Source organism: Halyomorpha halys, unplaced genomic scaffold (genome assembly GCF_000696795.3).
Source record: "Halyomorpha halys isolate HHAL.00 unplaced genomic scaffold, Hhal_1.1 Scaffold177.1, whole genome shotgun sequence".
In the NCBI taxonomy this organism is placed as follows: Eukaryota; Metazoa; Arthropoda; class Insecta; order Hemiptera; family Pentatomidae; genus Halyomorpha; species Halyomorpha halys.
In genome coordinates, this window is record NW_027114700.1 from 847,207 (window position 1) to 864,347 (window position 17,141).

Below are 17,141 nucleotides of genomic sequence, written 5' to 3' on the forward strand. Positions count from 1 at the left end.
TCATTCTCATACAAGAAAACTACTTATAGAGCACCAAAACTTAACGAACAAACAATACAAACCGAGAGACATCTCACATATCTTGGCATGAAACTGAAATCACACCTCTCATTAACGCCACACATACAAAACAGAATAGATTGTCAAGAGAACATCATATCAACTCAAACACCTCTCTATACACCAGGGCTGTCACTCAGACTCAAACTACTCATTTACAAAGCAATACTACGACCATCACTCCTACAAAGAGTACCTCTCCTACATTTTCTTTACCCAACATCCCTGAAATCACTACAACAATACCTGAACAGCACGCTACGGAAGATTTGCAGAAGAACAACACTAGAAAGACGCAATATTCACAACGAACTACATCTAGAAACTGTGCAACAGCACATCACACGGAGACACATCAAATTTTTCGACAGTCTCCCTGCTTCTTTCAATCCTGTCTTCCGATCGGTCACCCCATCCCCCTTTCCTGCGAGGTGGCAGGGCAGGAAAGACTCCAAAAACCATATAAACATTACCCTTTAATTCCTTTCTTCTCTTGTTGATTTTTGACTATTTTTTTATTATTTATTATTATCTTTCGTCTATAACTATCAATTTTTTTATTTTTCTCTTCTCTGTTTAATAAATACGAGGAGGCCCCTCACCTCCAAATATTTCTAGAAGAATTCATACAGAACGGACATATCAAAACATCAGATAAGTTTCCAGAGGGATGAAAAAAAACAAAACAGATTTACAAATCCATTTTATTGGGAGCAATGCCATCATCTCATTTATATTTACCGGGTACTAAATCCCTAAAAAATGTAAGTGATATTAGAGAAACATGCTTTCCTGACAAACGATATATATAACGAACATACAAAGGTTATAACACCGATTAGAAAAGCTAGGTACTTTATAATGACTGTGTTGAACTAACAGTTTATTTAATATGTATGTGACCAGCTACCCTCACAGGAAAGTATTCCTTCATTTTCAAGTTATGTTCAAACGATCACTTTTGAATGGTAAGATAAATAACTATAATGAATTATTCATAGTAACCATTAGAACTAAAAACATGTGATAGTATCTCATGGAAACCATAGCAGTATGGAGGCAGGCTGTCCCTAGAATAAGGTTTGACCCCTGCCTATTCGTGAGTTATCTCATAAACGGTTAATTTTTAAGCTTTTTTTAAAAAAAATTTATGTCCGCGATTTGATCTATAAAACGCGATTTGTAAAGTCTCATTTCGCCATTTTCGTTTAGGAACCTCTCACGTTTCTATAAGTTATATAAGAATCGTAATTACGATTCGTCACTTCTCAACATCGCCGTATTCAGAGCCGCGGTTCACCTCTAGATTTTTGTACCCAAGAAAGAAACTGGTGAACTTATTTGATACATGGTTTCTTTTTTTTTATCCCTCTAAAACAGAAAAAACATTAAATTAGTAGGTTGCATTACTTATGGTTACATAATTCCAATTTGTTACTACCTTTTTCTACCATTGGTACTTAAGGAGTACAGTGAAATACTTAGCTGGTGTTATGATGTGTCCATTCCATTATAGAAATTCTTAAAAATTATAGAAATGGTTTCTTTCAGAAAACATGCTATAATTAGGAAGATAATGGGTGGGTTGTAAGATGGTGGTGTCCAAAATTATCTGAGATAAAAGAGCAAACCTGCCTTATATTTTCATTGTGGAGCCACTGGTTGAACTTTGTTGTTACCTATTTGAATTCAGTACTTTCATTTTCAATAATTTGTTGTGATTTCCTAATAAACCTAAAAGAGTATGATTGCTATTTTGAAAAATCTGCCATATTAGGCTCACTACCCTTGAACAATGGTAAGCTTTTTACCAATCAGTTTTTCAAACATTTTACCATAAAATCCACAAAAATAAAATAATTTAAACTTCTACGTGCAGTTAAATTTTAAGTTTTTTGTACTAGACTATAAATGCAATAGAAAAGTAAATAAATTGCAACCAACCTATTGATCATGTCTGAGTTAGATTGTTTGTCAATAATATTAGAGCTAATTAGGAAAGTTTTATGAAATTCTATGATTTAAGAAAAAAAAAAGTAACACAATGAATAAACTGAGAAGTTTTTTATTTTTATAAAATATAATACATTCAAAAAAGAAGAGAGTTAAAATATTATTTGTAATGATGTATTAGGTCACATCTCCTCTTTTAAGAAATGAATTGCTACCTTGAATAAAATAAGTCCTATGCTGGTGAGAAAGTGTTTGTGAAACCAGAGACTTGCATACAATTTTTTGGTTCTGACATGATTCTTTTCTAAAATTTTGAGGTGAATCCAATGTTTCCTTTGGTGTTGAAGTAGTATCACAATGATCAGAAATAGAGGAATAGTCATCATTCAGATTTTCTTGTTGCTGGAGGCCAACAGGATCTGACATACGCCAATCATAAACGAAAAGGGGAGGTCGGACACTTTTTTTGGTCTCTTGAAACTTACTAACATTCTCCTAAAAATGATATTTAAAATTGTATTTATTTTGATAAATAGACAAATTTGAAGCTACATAAAGGCATTGTCACTATCTTATTTTTGAAATCATTAAATAATAAATTATCATTTGGCAAAGCCACAGAAATGATCTTGGTATAAACTAACATAATATTGGTTAAATATTGAAAAAGTTTAAAAAAAAATTACTGGCTATTTCAAGTTTCTGATTCCTGAAAGAATGTTAGGCAAATGAAAAACAAAATGGTTTATTTTAATACAGAAACAAAATGAGTGACCAAAGGGCTCTAAGCTTCAAATTGTAACAAAATTACATGTATGTATTTTGGACAATAAATATTCAAGAATATTGCTAAAATCTGCTTTGTATACACCTATCTTTTCTCAATAAATTAATGCATTTCTTTTATTTTGTATCCAGTATTTCTGACTAGTATAAAATTATTGTATATAGAGGGTTAACATTTACTGTGTAAAATTCTTTAAATCAACCCCATAAAAAATAGCTAAGTTAATGGAGTTAAGAAATTTTTCGTCTGTATATTTTGTCTTGACAAGCAATATGTACACAAGCTCCATTATACTAATAATAAATTTGTATTGTTAAATCTAATTATTACAACATCAATGAATTAAAAAAATTCATATTTCTTAGAGGAATTTCAAAATTACTTTTAAATGTGAAGTACAATTAATAGTTCAGGGTGTTCTTCCTTACTCATGAGTATATGAGTATGATTCAATTGGCTGAATATAACTGCATCCAAGATGACTATGTTGCATCCATGTCAATAAATCATAAAAACCTAGATTTATATCCCGATATTACCAAAAAGAATGTTAGGGTAATCTCTAATGAGCCTATTTAGGAAAATATAGGAAATATTTTAGAGTAGACATCATTCAGAATAAAAATAACTTCGGTAGCAACTATAAAACAGATTAATAAATAATAATTTAAGATGTTTTGTTAATTACAGTTACCCATCAGATTAATTATTCGATATAATGGTTGATGAAAAAGAAGAGAAAGTTTTCCTTCATCTATAAGAGTGAAAATATGACACTGTGTGAACAGATGTAATAAATTTAAAATAAAATTTTTGATATTTTTCCAAAACTGATTGTTGTTGGATTGCTGAAACACTTCTACTGCTATGGTCATAATAGGGTAATAAAAAGAAAAAGGAAAAAATTAATTCATTTATATTTGACATAAACATATCTAATAAAATAAAGGATAAGTACTATTTAATTGGTTTTGAAATTATGGACTATGCCAGTTGCACATTGTTCTTAAGAATCAACAATAGGATAAGGATTTTTAATTATTTAAAAAAAAATTTATAAAAACAAAAGAACAATTTTTCATTGTATACATATTTATGATGTATATATATATATATTTATTCATTTTTCACAAACATGTCATAATATTTATTTATGTTAATGTCACTGATCCTAAGTACACATTAGACATATTTATTGACCGTCCATATTTTGATTTTTTACAGTTTAAAATAATAATAAAGATTCTAAAATTGAAGAGAAAAGGGAATATCAATTACCATTGTGTTAATGATTAAGTAATACTTGTACTTTCGAATAATTTATGAAGTGCCATAAGCTATTCATCTGCATCTACATATTTTTTTATTATTCTTTGGACCATGCTGTGAATAACTTTTTTTTTTCATTTCTAACGGTCCCAACAGTGATAAATTTTATTAATTTCTAATGATATCAAAAAGTATGCATACAGAAAATTATTTTTATTCCAGTAACTAATTAACAAACAAGAAAATGAATGAATTAACAACAAAATAAATAAATAAATATATATAAATAAAAATTGTGCTTCTAACTTACTGCTATGATTGAAATCTTGATTTAAACAAAATGGACCAGGTGTGCTATAAACATAAACAGATGAAATACAAAACAAATCTAAAACACCATTGGTCCACAGTGATTGAGCCCTCCTAAACCATTTTCAAGACCTAATTATAAACTGGTAACAAATAAATAATTGGCACGAGTGAAATATATTCTAAATGACAAGTCATTTTACATGGAAGTCCCTAGAAATAGAGAGGAAAATTTTGAACCGGCAATCTTCAACTTTGCCAAGACAACAAACGTAAACTTAAAGTCAATACAAGAACTTAATTATTCATAGTATAAAGGTATTTATTATTGAACTGAGTGAACAAAATGCATTTCAATAGATGAAATCAGGTATATGTAAATAAAAACAGGTAATATAAATATTATATTTTTCAAATGAATACCTTTAGGGTTCCTCAAATGTACATACATTATATACATAGTTGGGTTTACTGGAACTCTTTTATTCAGGAAATGTCTATAATGATGACCATATATAAAACCATAATTACTGTCAGATCATTTTAAAAAAATGACAAAAGATTTTAAAATAATATTTAAGAATAAAGAATATTTTTTCTAGCATAACATTCTAAAAATTATTCAACAGAAGATATAATATTTATTCCATTAAACCCAAAATATTTATTCTTTATATCAAACATCAATTTTATAATTTGACTTTATTTGGATAATTACTTATGCATTAAATGGTATGGCCATGGACATGCTACTGAAACACTTTAATAGTTATTGATATATATATTATATATATACATATATAAACAATTCTTCAATATGCAACTGCGACTTCCATCGCGCAAAAATTTATCGAGGTTACTCTAAAGTGCATCCATTTTATATTTCTCTATAGTAAATACAAACTTTTTATGATTTTAAAGTATTGATAAATAATTAATTACATTATTTTAATTCAAAATAAGTAACAGAAAACGACTTCTCTGGTAATTTAAAATACACCTCCAAGTAATATACTTAACTACATTAATATAGTTAGGCTAAGCTCTTGTCCGCTATATCAAACTGCATCAAGTCCTTGAGAACAATTAATCAGCGGTTAAATACGTAAATGTAATTAACTTCTTTATTGACATGAACAATACACATAGCTAAAAACTCTAATTGTGTTATCAGATGTACAATTCTACTTCTTTATGGATAAGGCACACCATATCAGGACAATTTATTAATTTTTAATTTACTATATTAAACCACTAAAATATATTGGTAATAATAATTGTAATGATATTTAATAAAAACACATTAATAGGTATTAAAGATTTGCCTGACAAAACATTGGCCAGGAGTTGTAATATATATCATATGGTACAATAAAACAAGAATTGACAAACAAAATGCCTATATTTCCTCAATGTTATGGCATATATAACAAGACTGTACTTACTACAAACAGGCTAAATCTAATAAATATATTTATATATATAATTTTTTTTATTTATATAGATATATGTGTTTTGTGTATGTGTATTTTTTTTTTCATTTTTTAAATATTTTACATGTTTGAGCCCGTGAAAATAAATATTTAATCAAGCCAAACTTTAGAGAGAAAATTTATTTTTTCTTAATATAGAAAGAAAAAAATAATTGTATATTTGGCTAAATATAAATATAATCCCACAGGCATTTATTATTTTAAAAGACTGCCTATTAGCTACATGCAGACCACAACATTTCATTTTAATTAATTATCACAATGAGATATTGTTATAAGTAATCAACTGCTAAATTTATATTTTCTGTCAGAATTTAAGTACAAAGCCCATGGAGCGAGCATTTTGCAATTATAAGAAATATAAAACATGATTACTTTTTTTAAAGTTACTATGATATAACAAATTTGATGTGCTTCCCTTGGCTTCCATTTTCTTTTTATCTACACATTTTATAAATATTTAATTTTAATTCAAAGTGTACTATCCACTTGTAAACATTGTTTGAAATTTAAAAAATATTTTAACATTATGAAATGCACTAAAAAGCCATAATAATTGATAAATTGGTGGTAATTTCCTAATATTGTATAAAATTTACAATAACGTAACTAAAACACTGTTTGCTAGGAAACAATTATTTATCATTGAACAGTGAATATAAATCTTGTAGAATAGGTGATTAAAAATTAGAAATTAATATTTTTCCTCTCTTCTAAATGAATATGTAATAAAAGATTGGTCCCTATTAAATTCTTATTTGTTGACAAAGCAGCCAAATACAGAAGCATGTATACACTGGTGATATCAGATTTGATTATCATAAGTTAGTATAGGATATGTCACGAAAACTTCATACAGGTTTATAGGAAGAAATATAATCTTTGTGATAAAAAAAAACAAACAAAAAAACAAAACATTCTTTACTATAGCCTCTACCAGATTTTTTTAATAAAAATTAGCTATTATGACGTTAATTTTTTCTTTCTAAGTTTCTAAATGTAATAACATGAAATTGGAAGCCCTAAAGATCACAAAGAAATTTTATAAGAAAATTTAAAGTAAAATTAATTACTACACTATTTCTTTCATGATCATCTATGACTTTCCATTCATGATTCGTAGTGGCTATAGCAAACAAATTTTTACATTTGTTTGTTTTGTATTACTAAATATCAATAATATAAAATAAATTATTGCAGGTTTACAATACTTTAAAAATTGAAACTAATATGAAAACTAATGAGTATGTAACTACAAAAAAAAAAAAAATATAAAACAGCTAATATTAACACTAACATTCAATAAGACAAATAGAATTAAACAATGCCCAAAATAAAATGATTATAATTTTGAATAAAACATTGTATGATATAAATACTAGTAACAGACTGACATCGAATACTACCTTAATAGTTTATATGTATTTATATATATATATATCTTTTTGTTAGTAAAATCACAGTTCTTTAAATTCAACAAAAGTAGGTCCCATGACAGAAATCTGCTACAGTATTTATATTATCAATAAATAAATCTAAAAAGGTAACAAATCAACAAATACAATATAAACTAAATTATTTTATCTTAACATTTGGTAACATACTTGAACAGAACTACCATATATTCAATCTTATTCGGTAACAGATAACTAAATATTTTTGATTTTACCCAAATGTAATGTCTACTTGTTAATGAGAATATTAGGAACGTTTTCCAAAAGACTAGATTTTTTAAATTTAATTTTTAAAATGTCAATAATTTGTGTCAGACAGTTTTCCTCCAAAGTCTAAAAGGCACATTTCAATTTTGTTAATCAATAAGCCAATATTTTTTTCTTTTTCTTTTTTTTTTCTTTAAACTACAAAATGATGTTTAGACATTTAAACCATCACTTCTATCTACTTTTCAGTCCTTTACAATATATTTTTGTACAATTTTTTTATTTATTATTTTTTTATTTTGGAAGTACAGTAACGTCTATACCCATAATATTAAATAAACATCAAGCCCAACTTTAATTTTGTTAATGATCCATTTGTCTGACCCTAATTAAATTTAATATGAAAAATATGATATATTTTAGCGAATAGGTAGAATTTCATTAATGGCAGTATATTAAAAGACTTTTTGAAATATATTTTAAGTGTTATATCTGATCACTTATTTTATGGATTAAAATGTATGACAGATTTTAAGATATTATAATGAAACAAGGGATATAAATTAATTGTTATTAAATAATTGGCTGAGTTACAATAAAAAAATTAATATTTTACAGTTTAGGTTTAATTTCAATACTAATTAAACTCTAATATATTATCAAATCTAAGCATTTCCACCTTTCATAGTAGTGGGAGTGGTGTTATATTATGGCACTAATAATATGGTATTTTCATTAAGTTAATTGAGATAAAGATATTCTGGGTTTGACAAAAAAATATGGTGTATTATATTACAGAGGAAAACTAATGAAAACAGACTTACAAACATGTTAAATAAATTTATTATTTACAAATATATTATATTGCATTAATATGCATTTTTAAACATTAAAAACTAAACAATATTCTGAAAATATTTACATTAATCTTCTACATTTCAAACCACATGAATAAACATTACAGATGTACTTCATTTTCGGTCCTATTTAACATTATTACAAATATTTTTTTCAACTCAATTAACTTAATGGGTTATAAAATTAGAAACACAGTTAATGTTTAAATATAAAGCACTATATGCCCAAAAATAAATAGTCTCACTAAATATTGTGAATATTTTCACTGGTGTAAACTCAACAAAGTACAATAACACTAAATAAACATTTGGAAGCTACTAATTGTTTCAGCAGGAAGACTGAAAGCAGTGGAAGAGGTGGTTAATCGAAACATTGCCAATGACACATTAAAAAATTGACGTTTTTTCTTAAAAAAAATAAAGTTATAACAAGTAAAATGTTTGGGTGTCATATACACTTTTAGAACGACATAAGGAGCACTTAACTTTTTAATTTGACAAATAAACCCATATCTCCAAAAGAGAAACAATCAACACCTCACCAATAGGGGTTGTTCTCTACAAGCTGGGCTAGACATCCTAAATGAGTTTGGGGTCAAACGTACCCAGGGTAGGAGTGATGATGTACATACTCCCTTGCTGCAGGATGCCAAGGATTAGGTTGGTAGTGACCATAATGATAGGGAGGAGGTGGGCAGTCAAGATGATGTTGGTGATGGTAGTAGGGAGGTTGCTGATATTGATGGTGGTGATGGTAGTGCTGCTGCCCGTGGTAATAGGGATGTGGCCTGTGCCAGTGATGGGGTGGTTCTGGCGGTGGCCAATGGTGAGGTGGTGCGGGCCACTGTGGCTCAGCAGAGCATGGAGGAGGCACGACCGTGTCAGGCCTCGAATATAGTTCTCGTGGCTCAGGTTGCTTCCTTTTTCTACCACGTGGTTTCCGCTTCACCTCTAATGATTCACTTACCTTTGGTGGAGGATCCAAAATTTCTGGGGGCCTAGATTCAAAAAATTCATCTGGTTGAGAAAACCGGCCAATCTCTGTAATATTTCCAAATGTTTGATGGAACCCAGGTAGTTTAAGCACATCCTTTTTTTCTACTGGCATTGCCTGAGGACCATTCAATTTTGGCAGACTGTCTCCTTCCTCCTTAAAACAAAAAAGCAAAGAAATAATTAAAAGGTGTATCTGATTAAAGAAATAATAACATAAAATATTAATATAAAAACAAGGAATTGAAAATATTTACTTCTCATTGATGAAATAACAGTTTTATAATAGATATATTGACCTATTTCTCTAAGAAAGAGACTGTCAAGACAAATAAGTGAGATACAGGTCAATAATACTGATAATTTGATAAATTAAAAAACAGAACATTATACTACAAAAATCCGAAATAGCATCATCAATAAAGTCTGAATTGTTTATTTATTTTTTATTTTTATAGAATATGTAGAAAGATATGGTTTTTAATTATGGAAACTGTGAAATGAAAACCTGGGCTACTGGACAGAGTTTGTAAAGATTTGTTCTTAATAGAAAACACAGATTCAACATAAATATACACTTAGGGTATATTTATGTTGAGCCTAGTTTAAATTGGTGTGATACCTATATTTATAATTATCTTATTATATAACATTATTATAAAGTTCCTCATAAATTATTTCACCTTTCTTGGTTGAGGTTCACTTCTGTCGGTACCATTCTGTATAAGAGATACAGCACCGTTGTGAGACTCTGGAGGAAGTATGATAGGTTCCTGCATCACCTGACCCATCATTGGACTATCTATTGGCATTTGTGGGATGATAGGTCCCACTTGCTGACCAGTATAGCCACTATCTGTAAACCACAAAAAAATTAATTTAATGTAATGTTACAAAAGAAATATTACAAGCTCTTTGTATTGCACTGAATTATTGAGAGGCTTATAAAAGAATTAGAAAACAAATTTCAAACTAAATAAAATTCTTGCCTGGTCCCAACACACACACACACACACATATTAATTAAAATAATCTATTTACAGAGAAATTTTCACACCATTAATATTCCCCAATAAAATAAAACATTAGAAACTGTAATATTTTTTTAACCACTTATAATAATTTAGTAATAGTAATTATTTATTCTAAAATATAAAACACCACTATGATTCTGGAGGCAAATATCTGCACTCCTACAATCATTAAAAAAGAAAGTATCATGAGATTGTCAAAAGCAATAAACCTGAATAATAAATAATTATAATTTCATATTTCACAACTCATAACTTCCTGATTATAAATTATATTAGAGCCTCAAAAGCAATCAAGATGAGGAGAAATTTAGGTTGCTTATTTACCTTTGAAATTTTTTTAGTGGTTCCAAAAACGATTCAATATTTAAAACATAAAAAAATTCTTAAATTCAATCGCAAAATAAAAATGTAATGATTTTAACAATCCAAAAAGTAAAATTTATGCTTTATATTAAAGCATCCACTATTGGTCAGTCATGGGATAAACTGGTCTCATATTCAGTTAGGCACAAGTATATAACTTATTCTGTGCCTAAGCATGAACTGCATAGATATGCCCTAGATTTTCAAAATTGTAGTGTTGTATAATTTTCCATCTTAAAATATGATAAAATATATTTCAACAATGTCTTCATGATATACACAACAAAAAACCTATTACCAGGAGGTGTTTGATAACTGGAATCAGGTTCCATAGTAGAATCAGGTCGGTAGCCCCAGTCTGGTGCATGTTTTTCTTCCCCTCGGTTTAGGTAGTCGATGCCTCCATTTTGGTGTTCACTTCCACCCTAAAACAAAGGCGGCTTATTATAATTTATTCTCAGTTTCCTAGATATATAAAGGATAAATACATAGAGAGTGAAATAAAAATAAAAATATGGAGAACATTAAATTAACAAACAAATTAAATAAATTAGATTAAAAATTCAAAAAACTAACTTCATATTCGGAATCAACACCTCTCAAAAACCCCACTAAGCTAATATGCAACAAAAATAATTTTTTTTATAATTCCTAAAGGTTAAGTATGACCTATAGGGAATTATAAATAAAATACTTACATTCAAAATTTTATTTATTATTGTCTTCTCTATTTATTACCACTAACTAAAAAAATTGTAACAAATTGTAGATGTACTGTTTTTGAAACCAACAATGAATTTTATTGTAATGAGGAGGCAGATACAGTATCCCTGAAATGCCCAAAAATAGAATAAAAATATGTGTTGAAAGCATTGCATTTTTGTTTTAAGTATGACCATTAGGCAGTAATAAAAATTATTTGTTTTTTAAAGTATAGGTCATATAATGAAACAAATGAAAAATACAAATATTCTCACTTGCCAGAGAGGGTGAGGTTGTTTGTATCACTCCTGTATACTTGGACAAAATTCAGATCTCCCATGACTGGTTCTGATATCATTATAAATATATTGTTTAATATCTTAAATTCAAATTAACTCAGCAGAATCCAATTTGTACCATTCAGTATAATTTAACTAACTTTTGATACAATAAAAATTTGAATATAAGAAGATGGTCAGGGTTGCGGTCAAAAAAAGAACAAATAGTTTATAACTATTTTAATGTCCGACGTTTCGCCCCACTAAGCAGGGCTGTTCAAAGCGAAAGGTTGAACAGAAGCAATTCGCTTTGAACAGCCCTGATGAAGCCCTGCTAAGTGGAGTGAAACGTCAGACATTAAAATAGTTATAAACTATTTGTTCTATTTTTGACCGAAACCCTGATCATCTTCTTATATTTAAGTTTTACGGTCAACTATATACATAAATAAAAATTTGAAGTTGATCAGTGGTGTACCATAGGTGCTATGAATGATTTTCTAGGTTTTTCTTCTACCAAACTTGCATTACATATCATGAATTCAGTAAAAATCTAAATGTGATGAAAGAAAACGCAGCTCATTTTCCGTATTAGACAGTAAACATAAAAATCAGCCAAAATAATCAAGTCAAATTTTAAAATTTCCTTTTTTTTTAAATTGTGTAATTAATACTAGGTTTTTTATTAGGTATAATTGGAATTTTTTTTTTCCATGATTCTAACTCTGTCTACTTTAAAGATATATGGATGGTTATTAGAAGTGTGAGGGAAGTTTATCCATATATTATTCAGTTTAGAACACGTTAAATAACAATTTGACATAATAATTAAAATTTTCTTAAAAGTAAAGTTTTGAGGGAACCTTGAAGTTTGGTGCATTAATGTTAGTTTTTAAAGAGCCAAAAAAAGTGCTCTTCTTTGACTAGTGAGTTGTAAAACACTTCTATTGTTACTGAAACTACCAACAGATAATAAAAGTATTAAACTTCGAGGTTCACTCGGGACTATACTTGAGACAAAAATATACTTAGGAAACTAAGAATAAAGGTAGCGATTTTCTACATGAAGTTACAGGTTCGCTTAGAGGGGGAAAATGCGGCTATTTAACGAGCGTAATTCACTCGAGTGCCGAAATTCACATTTATGTATATTTTAAGGCTAAAAAATATTAAATGAATAAAACTTAAGCCTATTGGTAGGGTCATGTCTTAAGAGTATAGAATATAATTAAGAAAAAACCTAATATTTATAATTAACCATTCCTATCGCTATATTGCATGTAATATTGACTAATGTGACAATTTGAATATGATTTATGGTTACACTACTAACAAATAAATAAAAACAAAACTAACAACTTCTACGACCTATAACTACTATACTATATAAAAACGCAGCAAGGCTACAGAATGGTTAGTGCTAAATACTTTGCATGCAAGCGATTAGTTAATTAAATGTAACTGACTACGATTGCTGTCTGTGAGGGTGAAAAGGTAAACTATTTGCAATTGAATTTTTAAATTTTAATAAAGTTGTTAAAAATAAATCACCTAAATACCCCATAAACATTTAAAAAATATATATCTTTAAAAACACCAATCTCTCGTTACATGATAGTATAGCTCCATCAAATAAGTGCAGATACTGTTCTTAATCAACCGTACAACGGGGATACTTAATTCCCTGATAGACTAAGAGTAAAAAGTGAATCAAAGGAAATTTGATAATGATAAAAGAAATACAATCGTGAACATGCGTTTTAAAAATATCTATAAGCTTTCTTCTAAACTGCTTTGAATAAAGTTTAAAAAATGTTATGTTGGTAATGATTCAATTTAAATTATTTGAGTTCGTCAAGAAATTTCTGAATTTCATCACTTGAATCCAAAATAAAAACGAGTTAATATCTACTTATCAAAGTGATTTTTATGTGCATTCTAGAATGTGACAGCACTACAATAGAGGTGTGAACTAATGTAAGTTGAAGATGATTGTAGATCTAAAAACCTTTTTGTTACGGCCTCATCATGTACTGTCAATTCTCACTTATTCGAACTAACTTAGAGTGAAAAACTTCCTGGATTCATTGAGAAAACCTCTTTAAAGCGAAGAATACTAAAGCAATCAGACCCCTTGTTACTACGGATAAAATACTAAACATGACCAAATGCCCTCTATAAATTGAACTACTTGGCAAGCACTACTTCAATTTATCGAACGCACATAGACATTCCACAAAAATGTTTATGAGTGTTCTGAAAGTAGATACTTTTATAATGAATCAGCTATGTCAATATTTATAGATGATTGAACGTAAGTTAATTTGAAAGAGATGGTCAGAGCTGCGATCAAGCAGAGAGAAAAAGTTAACAACTATTATTTATTTTCTGCAGATGTTTTGATCCACAATTTAGGTCATCATCAGGGTTGTTGGGTGGAGATGTAAACAGTTAAGGGGTGTTTGCTTACATTTTTTTTTTTTCCCGAATCCTCTAAAACAGAAATAAGAAGTGAATTAGTAAGTGCAATTTGCTTACATATCCACCCTATATGGATGAAGACCTACATTGTAGGTCGAAACGTCGGCAGAAGATAAATAAATAGTTTATAACTACTTTTTCTCTCTTCTTGATCGCAGCCTGACCAACTCCTTCAAATTTAGTTATGTCTATTGCTTATCAACCGTTCATCAGTCTCCCATTCCTTAGCAAAATGAGTTCGTAGAGTCAGAACGGTAAAAAAAATTTTTTTATTGGGACTGTAGGGCAAGAAAAAAAAATATCCATTCACGATTTACCACTCGTGGGGACCCCCCCTCTCAATTCTGTCAATTTTAAAACAAAAAATACTGTAATTTGAACGAGTTTATTGCATTTCGAAGATGATATTAGATACCAGGCGAATTTTCTTAATTTTAAGTGAGTTTAAATGGTATTAAATACAGACAACAATATTATCTCGTATCACACACGACTGATTTGGGAGTCTAAGATTTTAAACGGAGTGAAAATAATAAAAAATAATCTTTAATTAAACTGTAAAATAAAAATATCATTTTTTTGAAACCTTCATAAATCAATTTTTTTTTTTATTCGAAAATCCCATTAAGTCCAAGTTTTTGCCTAGACCTTTGGAATACCGATTAACGAAAGTAGGTTGCACTAACTTGACATCAATCCAATTTTCATTTTTACTGTAACGATATAAGTTTATTAACCCTACTGCCTGCAAACCATAGAGGTATTAGTTCGATTGATTTAGAATGAAGGGAACCAATCAGTTCTATGGTAGAAAGCATGAGGGGAATCATACACGGTAGGTAAAATCTTTACATATATACAAATCTACATGCTGATTATTAAATAACCACAGAAAACTAATAAGAATATTTTTCATTTTAATGATAGTTTCGTTTATCAAACAAAATCTGTTTGTCAAAACAACCAATGCAAACGTAGTTTTGCAATTGCAACAAAACAAAATTAATATACTTGATCGCTTAAGGTATATATTTGTTCCATAAAAATTCCTAAACATGCGTTTTGAAAAAAAAGGATATTAACAAGATCAATTTTCATTTTCATCAATGACCAAACAAACCCTTGACCAATTTTTATAGATTGCAATCAAATGAATTACCCTCACAGACAATGGGGATTGGTTAGATAGTATCTGCTGTTGTATATGTAGTATATACAGCGGTGACTAACATGTATATAATTGTTGTACCACGAGTGGACGTGGTGGTACTCCGAAGGGGGCGCCATCTGGAGGTGCTGACCGTAGCTCAGATCAGGGTATCCTTCATTGTAGCTTTGCAACATTGTTGGGCTATGCGCCTCTACCCGCCGGCTCAGCATCTGAAAAGGTCCTTTCTCATTAGCAAAAATACAAAATCACAACAAAACAAATACAAAATCACATATTTGTTAATAAGATTTAATCAATCGCTGGATTGGAATCGAGATCCTTCTGAGCGAAACGGTACTGTAAAGTTTGAACAGGATTCACTAGAGATAAATACGAAAAATAAACGTTTGTTTGAAATTACCATTGGACTAATCTGCAAACTTAAAATAATGTAAATTAGGTTTACGATACAGGCATTACCTAAAGGAGTCACCATTGTAATTTAACTCCGAAGAGATTAACAGTTTAATAAATATTGATGTTCCATCCTGGAATGGATAATATGTTCTAGTTAAATTTAACGAATTAGCCTTATTAAATAAAATAAGAATACCCAATCTTTTCTTAACCTAAGACCTTTGGATTTGCTAACATATTTTCTATGTCTTCTTCTGACATGTAAATCCTCAGGAGAAATCTTTGTTGTATAGTATTGCATTCAGTCCATCTCTAAATCGTTGCAAGACGAAACTTTTTGTAAAAGAGTAAAATTTGGAAAGCTTTCTACAAATTTCTAATCACAGAGAGAGAAATCGTAACAAACTGATGATGAAAAGGGCAGTGAGGCGGCTGAGTCGGATAATACGACCGGAAACGGTCACATGGATTTATTGTCGCTTGAAAGCCGTGTCTTCCGTTGGCCGCGGTCAAAGTACTGGTCACAGTTCACTCACTGCCCACCTCGGCAAACATGCATGTCCATCCATTTATCACTTTCGTCAACTCGAGAAAATTCAAGATTGTAAAACTGGATCTAAGTTCGATGCAGTTACTTCATGAGTGGGAAATCTAATCATCGTGGGGGGGGGGGAGAGGCAGGATTTAAATTAGGTAGTACTAAAAAAGCCCGCAAATATATAAATTAATTTTTTATATTTTAATATTGATATTTTTATTTAAAAACGTGTGTAATGTAAGTGAAAAATACTGATATATCACATAGTTTTCCATTTCTAGATATAAGTACAAAATTGGTATAAATGAGAGGAAGATGGTAGGATAACTTTAAAATAATAATTTTATTTAGGACTTTTTTCATCATTTTATTTGAAATAATTATTCATTTCGTACATATAATTACTAACTAGATTTTCGTATGTATTTTATTATTTATTCTTTCTTCTTATTTAATTTTTTTAAAAATATTTATTTATTGCTATTTACAACTGTATATTACATAATACATTCAGTAAATTGGATGTAATATAAAAATGGAGTGTTACAGACATGTAGAGCAACTACCCATTGGTAGCACTCTAATGACATTTTACATTAGCTGGTCTCGGGGCCATCTTCTTTTCAGGCGCCTCGGAGGATTGTCAGGAATGGAAGAGGATGCAAGATTAGAAACTAGGGGGTTAGAGTAGTTAGAGAGTTTATAATGGAAGGAGTGATATCTGGTTCTGGCTAGATCAGTTAGATAGGGAACATTAAGGTCTTTATGTATGATTTTATTTGTGACAAAGTAAGGA

The 17,141-nt window shown here is 29.3% G+C and overlaps 1 protein-coding gene across 3 annotated transcripts in view; it reads right to left on the reverse strand.

Annotated features, from left to right (window-relative positions):
• Nucleotides 1-2,165: 2,165 nt before the first annotated feature.
• LOC106679120 (transcription factor Sox-1b) overlaps nt 2,166-17,141 on the reverse strand; it is a 299,318-nt gene continuing 284,342 nt past the window's right edge. For 2 of the 3 annotated variants that reach the window (XM_067051842.1, XM_014418082.2), the window contains 4 exons: nt 15,471-15,620; nt 11,078-11,204; nt 10,066-10,238; nt 3,699-9,539 (listed from right to left, as the gene is read on the reverse strand). In XM_067051842.1, coding sequence (XP_066907943.1) covers nt 8,985-9,539; nt 10,066-10,238; nt 11,078-11,204; nt 15,471-15,620 — 1,005 coding nt within the window. In that variant the 3' untranslated portion in view covers nt 3,699-8,984. Of the gene's footprint in view, nt 2,509-3,698; nt 9,540-10,065; nt 10,239-11,077; nt 11,205-15,470; nt 15,621-17,141 lie in introns of those variants that run through there. The other variant, XM_067051843.1, reaches the window with a different exon arrangement.